The following is a 10,877-nucleotide window of genomic DNA, read 5'->3' on the forward strand; positions in this document are numbered from 1 at the left end:
CTTCGCCTATGAGGCAGTCGCGAACGCCATTATCATTTTTAGGATGACGTTCTTGTTCCCCCCCGGTGGTTCTCTCAAGTGTCGAAGGTAGGGAAAGCCGAAGGCACAAGGGAGCATTCAAGCCAAGCTTCGAGCTCGAGCAGCCATGGCCAACCTGGCCTTGGCCCTTGGTTTATCCTTATCCTACATATATTATTGTAGTGTTCCCATGTGTGAATCCAACTTCATCAACGTGCCTAAGTAATGCGATTTAAAATATTGCCAATTAGTCAGTTGTTTCCATTGTTGAAGCTTCATTTTCTATACAAGAAAGTACTGTTTTTCCTTGTCGGATAAGACGATGAACAATGTAGTTTTTTTTTCCCTCGATGTGGTGCTCGCATAATGCCACATTAAAGCCGCCTGTCCCTCAAAATCCCCATCTAGCCTTCACATTAGCTTTTAAACAGTGACTTTGGACGAAAATGTGACGGGAGGTCAATATGTCACAATAGATATAATTTGAGGTTTTTGCCTTCAAAAAAAAAAAAAAAAGAGTCGAGGTAAATTCGTCACAATGAATATAGTTTGAGGGGTTCTTCTCTAAGTTTTAATAGGGAAAAACATTTAATTTTTTACCCTTTTTTTGGGAGGAAATAGAATAAGCCTATCAAGAATTCTAACAATTCTCACGATAAGTTTTAAAACTTTCAAATGGTACAACTAAATTCTAAAGTTTGTTCATGATTCTAGGAAGCTCGTCTAATTTGAGCAATGGAAAATCTGAGGACACAGTTTTTAATACTTCCGAAGATAATGGGACTAAGTTAGTAGAGATCGACTATTAAAAATGTAAATGTATACTCGTCATAGCCTTAACTTCATTATTATGAAACGGTCTTAATTATAATTCTTCACATACTTGATATGCTCTATGCATTGGCATCATATGTGCAAGGAACACAATTATATTCCCTTTTTGTATCGCGCTTAATTAAGGATTATTCAATTAAAGACGGGCCATTCTGGCTAACCAAAACATCCGATTAAAAAAAAAGAAAAACCTCATGGGCCGACTGAGCTAGTGTAACACGAGTGTGCATGAAAGCACGAATAACTAGAACCGAACTTGTCGAAATGCACGAACCTCTTAAAAGTTTACACATCGCTATGCACATCTCGTCTCAATATTTAGTAGCCAAATCGACTCAACAAAAGAGTTATTATGTTAAAAATCTCATCGTGACTTGGAAAGTATTAAATTGGACAAAAGGTCTGGGAAAACAAAGAAACACATGAACCATACTTGTAATTACACCAATAGACTCACAAAAACTTCATGACTGAATTATAATACGGTTGTAACTATACGTATCGAAATCTAATCTAATCACGTTTATCCCTTCTCTGTAATTGTACGTACTTAAATACGCACAAGTTGATATACGTGTATATGTCTCGGGGTAATCTACGATCCATGCGCAATCCTAAGAATCTGTCGAAAAGTTGGTGATCTCGGATTGCGTGTCGTCTGCTTTGACAGTGAGTGTGAATGACACTACACATCTTGATATTTCTTTTGTCCATGACATGTTTGGTCATGTGTTACCCACCCAACACGTCAGCTCCCTCGATTTCGCAAAAATTAAATAATCATAAAAATTATAAAAATAATCACTTGCACTATTTATAAAAATAAATAGACCAAAATATATTTACGTCATTAACGAAAATAATTAGACATAAAATTTTGGCCGATAATGGAAATATTGTTTATTGACTATTTATTTCAAATGATATCAAGCTATCATTTTAAGAAAAATATTTTTCAAATCATTTATTTTTCGCGAAACAATATTTTCGAAGAACGATATTTTGTATTACTTACAAAAATGAATAAACAAAAAATATTTCCATCATCCGTGAAATAGTTAAGCATAAATTGTTGCCGACAGTAAAAATATTTTCTATCGGCTAATAATATTAAGCAACGTAAGCTATTATTTTTGGTAAACCTTTTCAAATCATTCATCCTTCATGAAACAATGTCCCATTTGTCCCTTGAAAAATGGACGATTTGGAAACATCAATCTAAAAATAATTGTTTGTATCGGTTGAAATAATTAACTAACGAAAAATATTTTTATTATCGGTAATAATTTTATGCCTAAAATGTTTTCGTGGGCTGTGAAAATATTATTTGTTTATTCAATTTTATAGATGATACAAGTGATCTTTTTTAAGAACATGCTTTCCAAACTATTCATTTTTCGGGCACTCTTAGGTGCATTTGTTTCCTGAAAACTCAAGATTTGAAAAATATTTTTCGAAAAAAATTGGTTACGTCACTTAAAAAAAACTAATTAACGAAAAATATTTGTATTATCAACAATATTTATGACTAATTATTTCATGACTGATGAAAATATTTTTTATTAATTCGTTTTAATAAACATATGAGCGATTGTTTTTAAAGAAATATTTGTCCAATCTTGAGTTTTGCGATCAATGCACACATATGGCATGAGACGTATCTTGCTTTGCCGATCGAGCAAGCGACGAAAGACGGTTCGCACTTCAAAATCTCGCGGTCGCGGGTTTCGTGCACCCACCGGTCGTCTACTCGGATAACTCCATCGTCGAGACTTAAATTCCACATTGAAAATTTTTTTTTAAGGAAGGGGGAAGTCCGAAGCTACAAAAACCTCCCATCGGCATTTGCCTTCACTCACCTGCTTCGTCTTCTTCCCTCGCTTCGACTCCATCCTCTTCCACGTACTCCCTGCTTCTCTCCATCCCTCCGCGATTCTTCCTCGTCTCCGAGGATCCACTAAATCAGCTCGGGCGTCAGCTGCCGCCTCGCCCGCCGTTGATCTTGCGGGCCTCACCTTCCTCTGTTGACCGTTTGGAAGGTACGATTTTGAATCCGTGTGCGTCTTCCGCGGCCTCGGGCTTTTCGACGATTTCGGCGGCGTTTTCATCTGTGTTTTTGCCTCCTAATGGCTCCAGAGTTTGGTAGATTGCTCGCTTTGGCTGAGGTTTGTGAGCTGACGGTGTAGGCGAGGTTGATTGTCGATTGTTTCTACAGTTTATTGTCTATCACGAGTTGTATTGCGATTTGCTACCACAAACGCCTATTCTGGATAGATTTGGATTGATAATGTGCGAGAATACAGTGTATGGTTCGTGATCATTGTTTGTTACTCTGACTTGGTACTGTTGCATTAGATACTTTGTGGCTAGTTTTAGTGTTTTCACTCACCTAGTCTGCGAGTACTTTTGTTTTGCTGAAAAGTAGTTGGATTATATCCCTTTCACAATCTTTTCCGCTTAGAGATGATGGTTTACGGTTTTTTCCCTGTTCCTTTCTAGGAAATGAGAGCAAATTGAATAACCGGACCGTTTATCTGCTGGGGCTGTGATGGGTTTCTCTCATCGTTTCAATCTCTCTGTCCGGAGACCACCGATGGCTGTTTGGCTGTGGATTTCTCTGATACTTCTGCAGGGGAGTGTAGGAGTGCTCTCTGATTCCAATTATTTGATTGGTCTCGGGAGCTACGACATTACTGGGCCTGCTGCTGATGTTAACATGATGGGTTATGCGAATATGGAACAGACCGCTGCGGGTGTTCACTTCAGGCTTCGAGCGAGGGCGTTCATTGTGGCAGAACCGCAAGGGAAGCGTGTTGTGTTCGTGAATCTTGATGCTTGCATGGCATCTCAATTGGTGACAATCAAAGTGCTCGAGAGATTGAAAGCAAGGTAGTGCTTGCCTTATGCCTTTTTTTTTATTTTTGTGATTTTACTTCTGTAAGTGCAGTCTTGACTGAATTACAACTCTAATGTTGTGAAGATAGAACCATTCCTTAATATATGCAAAGAGTGGTTATCTAATGAGGGCCTTCCAAACGGATGTGTCATGTTGCCAGGTATGGTGACTTGTATTCTGAAAGTAATATAGCTATCAGCGGAATTCATACGCATGCTGGTCCCGGTGGCTACCTCCAATATGTTGTATATATCGTCACATCTCTTGGATTTGTGCGCCAGTCATTTGATGTCGTTGTTGATGGCATTGAAAAGAGCATCATAGAAGCTCATGAAAATCTCAGGCCAGGATCAGTTTTCGTGAATAAAGGTAAGAGAGACAATCTCAACAGCTTATTTGTTATGTTTTTTCCTAAGCCTGAGGTTCGCAGTCTACGTTAATTCTTCCCTTTTTGAGAAATTGTTGTGGTTTTGTACTACATGGTCAAGAATAGTGTGTTCTTGGTTCTGCTCTTAGATTTCTTCAGTCGGATCATGTCATTTTTGTGCTTGCGAGCCTGCCTTTAAAGATTTGTTAATTTTCCTGCTGGGTCATGTCATATGCATACGTTACCAGGAATGATAAATCTTTTTCTCTGGTTGTGAGGTTTATCATGTTAAGGAAACCAAAAGCATAGGCTATAAATCTTCAATCTTTTTGGTTTTGTATAACGACTTTTGAAAGAAAGCCTGCCTTATACCAGGACATGGTAATCTCTACTTCATGAAACAACCTACTTAGTGAAACGTGCCTCTCCTTGGCAATTGCCAATTTGCCATCATCCAGAAATCCAATTTCTTCTATGAGGTCTTCATCTTTACTTATAAGTTTTTGCCAATGGCTAAACAGGGGAACTTTTGGATGCGGGAGTAAACCGCAGTCCCAGTGCTTACCTCAATAACCCCATGGAAGAACGCAGCAAATACAAGCATGACGTTGACAAAGAAATGACACTTTTGAAGTTTGTGGATAGCGAGTGGGGACCAGTGGGTAGCTTCAATTGGTTTGCTACACATGGAACTTCTATGAGTCGTACAAACTCGTTGATTAGTGGGGATAACAAAGGCGCAGCTGCTCGTTTTATGGAAGATTGGTTTAACAAGAATGGTGTCGAAATGTCAAATTCCAATGATCGTGAATATGGTGGAGTTCCACGAAGAGTCTCAAACATTTTACATGAAGTTCATGATAATCGTAAGCAATTTGTTCCTCCACTGCTTTGTATTATATAGCTGAGCTGTTTGTTCATTGTTACCCATCTGTTGTGGCTTTGCAGAGGTATCCAATAGCTTTCTACCAGAGGTAGAAAAATATGGACAGAATTGTTGGTTATGTTCTATTTTATCTTGGTCCTTCAATTAACTGTTGACTGTTCCAAACATAGAGTTCTTCTTGATGCATTACCATCATCGGAATAGTATCAAACTCTGAGGATGGCTTGTTAATGTCATTATGCTGATTAATTCTGGGTTGTCTGTCTACTTCTTGACTCTGATTCACTAATTTTTTGTGGCATCAAATAGTGAATTGGATGGTAGAGCTGAGTCATTTGTATCTGATGCAGATCATGAATTATTGGAGCTTGCTGCATCATTCCAGTCTCCCCCTGGTAAACCAGCGACTAAGAGACTGAGTGTTGCTAGACGTGTCAGGAGTGCTCTAAGGCAGACTGAGAAACCTGGATTTGTAGCTGCTTTTTGTCAAACGAACTGTGGCGATGTTAGCCCAAACGTGCTTGGAGCATTCTGCATCGACACTGGCTTACCTTGTGACTTCAATCACAGTACCTGTGGTGGGAGGAACGAGTTGTGCTATGGCCGTGGACCAGGGTATTAATACGATTCCCTGTATCCAATAAAGTATAAAAACCAGCACCCATATGAACATTATCTGTAAGAACTTTTTTCCATAATGTGGCAGTTACCCAGATGAATTCGAAAGCACACGTATAATTGGAGAGAGACAATTTGAAAAAGCTTTGGACCTTTTCAACAAAGCATCTGAACAGTTGCAAGGGAAGGTTGACTTCCGTCACGCATATTTGGATTTTTCCAAGCTTGAGGTGACAATACCTAATCAGGGAGGAGGTTCAGAAGTGGTAAAAACATGTCCTGCTTCAATGGGATTTGCATTTGCTGCAGGAACGACGGATGGACCAGGAGCTTTTGATTTTAAGCAAGGGGATGACCAGGTAATAATTATTGACAATTCTCTAACCCCATATTGGTATTCCTATACATTTACAGTGTCTATCCTTTTGAGTTGATTGTCTATTCTATGATTTATGTCAGGGAAATCCTTTTTGGAGGCTGGTCCGCAACTTACTTAAAAATCCAAACCAGACACAAGTTGATTGTCAGCATCCGAAGCCCATCTTGCTCGATACTGGTGAAATGAAGCAGCCATATGATTGGGCGGTAAGTTGCTACAGCCTAATATTTTATTAGGAAAACCAGGCCTACATACAAATTGGCCTCAAGTTAGTTATTTCTAAATGTCGCTCTCGCTTATGCACCAGCCGAAGTTCATGTACTCGGCCATTTTCTTTAGTCACGTCGGGCATACTACGAACATGATTGACTATATTTGACCCAAAAAAAAAAAGTAACATGACTGACTATAACCAACTCATCGAAACGTCCACTCGGAAAATGGATAACCTTGAAGTCGCTTCGGACATTGTTATCATTGTTCGGGGCACAAGAAACACATGAAACTTATGTCACAAAGTCACAAGATGAACTTCAACAATACCTTTCTTATATCAGCAGAACTATTAGCAACCAATTGTCATAAATCTTAAGTCGTCAGTATATAGACACAATGCATATCGCACCATGATTTTGTTAAAAAGTGCCTCTGAAGCACTTGTTAAGAAGCTATACAAGGCAATTTTGCAATTTTTAATGCACTGATTGTCCTTGTGATATGCATAAGTAATACTTTGAAATTTTGATATTTCCTCATTAGCATGTTTAACAAAACCTTAATATTCGCTCGTGTACAAGTTGGACCTTATGTAGAAAACGGTGTTCTGAGACAATAACCACGTTAAGGAAATAATTGAGAAACATTCTACAGGAAAAATAAACCTAAGAGGCAGTGCTTGGATTTGAGCTCGTGACTTAAGGTTTGATATAATGGTAGATAGCTGTTTTTCTCAAAAACTTAAGTTTTCAGGTGTTAGAATTTTCTACGCAAAAAATCAAGTTAATAGTGGAAGAAGAGTACATGCATATAAGGTCAAGATAAAGCCCGTGAGCAAATGATGTGGTATAAATTTAACACCACCTCTCATGCACAAATGTGATTGAAACCATATGGTGTATAGGACAAACAAGAGTGGCACACAAAATAATTTTAAACACCACATGCGAAATAAACTTAAATGGGCCATGACAGATCGAAACCTGACACCAATATCATCTGAAATGATCTAGCCAGTTCCATATGGACGAAGCCCTTGGATTAGTACTCAAATAGTGATCATTTGGAGATGAGCTTTTATTTTCAATTACTTTGTGTGCTCTCTCTCCATCGAATTTGGGCTCAGGGGTCTTATAGACTTTCAGCACTGATCCATCTCCTAGTGATACTCCCTCTATCAGATGTTTGATTTTGTTCTGTGAATACCCTTCACCATCCTGGAAGCCTGTCAGGAACTGCAGCTTGTCTAAGTCTTTTTGCCTCAAATGATCATTCCTTGCCCTTGTTGGATTGGCTAGGGACCCTAGCCCATCCCGAACGAGATGAGATCTGGTAAAAGTGAAGTGAGATCTGTTAAGCTGTCTACATATGAGTACTGCCTAGCTGAGTTTTTTCTGACACTTGCGCTGTTGACTGATAGGCATTTTACATGAGATCGACTCTCTTTCTCTTCTATTTTAAATGTCAAGGAGATGGGAAATTTTCAGCTATACATCATTTTTGTGAATGGAGATATCCTTTGGTTTTCAAGTTTCCACCTCATCCATATATATCAGATGAATATAGATGCTTGGAGAACTTGAGTGATAGCTTCAATTGTTTCATACTGCAATAACGATTTAATTGCCTTAATGGTTTTTGCAGCCTTCAATTCTTCCGATTGAAATGTTCAGGATAGGACAGTTAGTCATTCTTAGCGTACCTGGAGGTATTCTTCTCCCTTCCCTTTTCCTATGTAAGTATGATAATTTGGCGCGGATTAAGGTTGCTTTTGTAATTGAGTGATTGTCTATTGCATTTAGATTGTAGGCCAAGTTTTCTTGGACTTATTGGTAGAGTTTCTAGAAAAACACGTTAATTTGGATCTATCCAGTCTTGTCCAATCTGGGCAAGTATTGTAAGTATAAAAGTGATCTCTTTCCTGTACTTATTTACTGATTTCACTATCCTCATGAGAAACTTTTTAGAACTGGCTTGTTTTAGTGTTCACCAAAATAATAAGCCAATTAATGTGTTTTGGTGTACTGTTGGAAAGCCAGTCGTGATACGGAACAGGTTACCTAGCTCATGGCCAGTCAAGAATCAATTTTCTTTCTCTTTTTTGTAGAAGTACGACAAAAGGACACTTTTAGTGTCAAAAGTTGTGTGCGGAGATCACTTTGATGTTAAAAGTTTCAATCGGATTACTTTAAAGCCAAATTTTTTGAAAAATGATCACTTAAGTGCCAACTCCGATATTTTTCACTAGAAATTTGACGTGGCTCTTTTTTATTAATATATAACATTGACATGACTCTCCGGAGGTCCACCGTGGCATTTTATTTTATTAAATTTAAATTTTTTATTTTAAAATAATTTGAAAAATAAGCTGAAAATTTCAGAAAAAGCTAAAAATTATAAATATATATGTATAAAATAAAAAACAGGGGATAACTAGGCGACGAGGGCTGTAGCCTTGTCACCGCCGCACCACCAGTGGCCGGTGACCCCCATCGGCCAAGCCCAACCTTTCCCGGCCATTGCCATTGATGGTGGGGCGGCGGCGGCGAGGGTTATAGCAAGCCCTTGCCGCCTCCGCCTATTTGTTTTTTGTTCTAATTTTTTTAACTTATTTCAATTTTTTTTAAATAAAGTTTTTATTTTAAAAATTTTCTGTTAAATTTTTTTAAAATATATTTTCAATTTTTAATTTTTTTTCTAAATTTTGAAGTCCATGTGGAACCCATGTGGACTTCAATTTTTTTTAAAAAAAAAAATACCAAATGTATTGAGACTGGCCTTAATTTTTCGCCGAAGGCACCAAAGTGATACTTTTCTCTCCGACTTGGCATTTAAGTAATCCGATTGAAACTTTTGGCACCAAAAGTGTCCTTTTGCCGTGAAAGTACTACTTCTAGTTGGGGTACCCAACTAACCCTTTCGAGAGTCATCTTAACCGACCAAAACTCACTTTCGATCAATCCATATAAACTTAGAAATTAAATGGTAGACAGACATGATCTTAGTCAAAAGTGTTTACGCTCAAAAGTGTAAAAGGTCAAATTTAATATTTTCTTTTCAGATAGTGTATTAACACTGTGAGATCTGGAAATATATAGGGCCGCTACTGTTGGCTATCATTTGAACCAGCCTCCTTGCATCTTGATATGCATGGTGTCTTTTGTATCTTATCAAATGATTTTGGCCTATGGCAATTCTCTTGTAGAGTTCACAACTATGGCCGGGAGGCGTCTCCGTGAGGCTGTAAGGACAGTGCTTACAAGTGGAGGTAAAGGACATTTCAACGGCGATGTCCATGTTGTTATAGCCGGGTTGACCAATACCTATTCTCAGTATGTGACCACTTTTGAAGAGTATCAGATCCAGCGATATGAGGTATTATTTCCGTTCCATGATGAAAACTACACTTGCATTCTATGAAGAGAACGGAACATCATGCAGACATGATTTTGTTATAGCAAAATAAAAAGAGAGTTCAGGGAATGCAAATTTTATAACAAGAGAGATTGTTTGAGGTTGCAAAAGGTATGCTTATTGACCGACTGAATCGCTACACTAAAAAAAAATTTCTTTTTTTTTGGGTGGCTACCAAAAAAGGCATGATTTCCACATCCAGAGGTTGTTTCCCTATATAAGCGACTGGCAATATTAAAGCAGCCTACCAAAATAACTGAGATGCTTCGGTTTACGAAATATATGCTCGATGTTGCTTTCAGGGTGCCTCCACACTGTATGGTCCCCACACTCTCAGTGCATATATCCAAGAGTTCAAGAAACTTGCAAGCGCAATGTTAAGTGGCCAACCTGTTCAACCAGGTCCGCAGCCCCCTGATCTTCTAGCTAAACAGATAAGCTTACTCACGCCAGTTGTGATGGACGCAACACCAGCTGGAGTGAACTTTGGGGATGTCAAATCTGATGTGCCCAAGAACTCCACTTTCAAGAGAGGCGACATGGTGTCGGTGGTCTTCTGGTCAGCTTGCCCAAGGAACGACCTGATGACTGAAGGTACATTTGCCCTAGTGGAGGCGCTCCAAGGAGAAGATACTTGGGTTCCGTCTTACGATGATGACGATTTCTGCCTTCGGTTCAAATGGTCTAGACCTTCAAAACTGAGCACTCGAAGCATGGCCACCATAGAATGGAGAATACCTGAATCTGCTACTACAGGTGTGTATAGGATAAGACATTTTGGTGCCTCAAAGGGACTTTTGGGATCAATTCGCCACTTTGCTGGATCCTCTAGCGCTTTTGTTGTGTCTTAAAAGAGGGGGAAAAGGGGGAAACAACCACGAACATATACACATGCGACTGATTGTGGGTATGTTGTACTTAATATGCATTATCAAAGTATAACACTTAATATGTATTATCGAATTATAGCTTAGGCGTTGTATCATCTGGATTAAATGGGACTATCGATGGCATGAAGTTTGTCTTGTGCATCTCAGAGGGCCTTTTGAGTTAGTCTTAATTGGAGGCTCCGAGCACTAATCTGGTTTCTATATGTGAAAATAAGCTTAGTTATGAGCCCGTGTGTCGGCCTACTTTAATTCCCTGTATGCATGGTGGTTGTACATCGGGTTTTTGAATTGATCGCATCGAGCACTAATCTGGTCTCTATTATATTGAATGTGTATACTCAACGTGTCGTCAAGGTAAG

The 10,877-nt window shown here is 38.8% G+C and overlaps 1 protein-coding gene across 1 annotated transcript; it reads left to right on the forward strand.

Annotated features, from left to right (window-relative positions):
• Nucleotides 1–2,692: 2,692 nt before the first annotated feature.
• On the forward strand, nucleotides 2,693–10,570 carry LOC115736605 (neutral ceramidase 1). The gene is made up of 10 exons (XM_030668376.2): nucleotides 2,693–2,891; nucleotides 3,352–3,741; nucleotides 3,909–4,117; nucleotides 4,637–4,981; nucleotides 5,352–5,616; nucleotides 5,708–5,978; nucleotides 6,079–6,204; nucleotides 7,859–7,922; nucleotides 9,420–9,589; nucleotides 9,931–10,570. Exons 2-10 carry the CDS (start codon nucleotides 3,401–3,403, stop codon nucleotides 10,477–10,479), a joined length of 2,340 nt encoding a protein of 779 aa, XP_030524236.1. The 5' UTR covers nucleotides 2,693–2,891; nucleotides 3,352–3,400; the 3' UTR covers nucleotides 10,480–10,570.
• Nucleotides 10,571–10,877: the final 307 nt, after the last annotated feature.

The sequence above is a fragment of the Rhodamnia argentea genome, chromosome 8, assembly GCF_020921035.1.
Source record: "Rhodamnia argentea isolate NSW1041297 chromosome 8, ASM2092103v1, whole genome shotgun sequence".
Classification (NCBI taxonomy): domain Eukaryota; kingdom Viridiplantae; phylum Streptophyta; class Magnoliopsida; order Myrtales; family Myrtaceae; genus Rhodamnia; species Rhodamnia argentea.

Excerpts from the sequence above, each read along its gene's own strand:
- LOC115736605 (XM_030668376.2), top strand. The coding sequence starts at position 3,401 with ATGGGTTTCTCTCATCGTTTCAATCTCTCTGTCCGGAGACCACCGATG. Across the intron at positions 3,742-3,908 it reads CTCGAGAGATTGAAAGCAAG|GTATGGTGACTTGTATTCTG; the intron begins GTAGTGCTTGCC and ends TCATGTTGCCAG. Across the intron at positions 4,118-4,636 it reads ATCAGTTTTCGTGAATAAAG|GGGAACTTTTGGATGCGGGA; the intron begins GTAAGAGAGACA and ends ATGGCTAAACAG.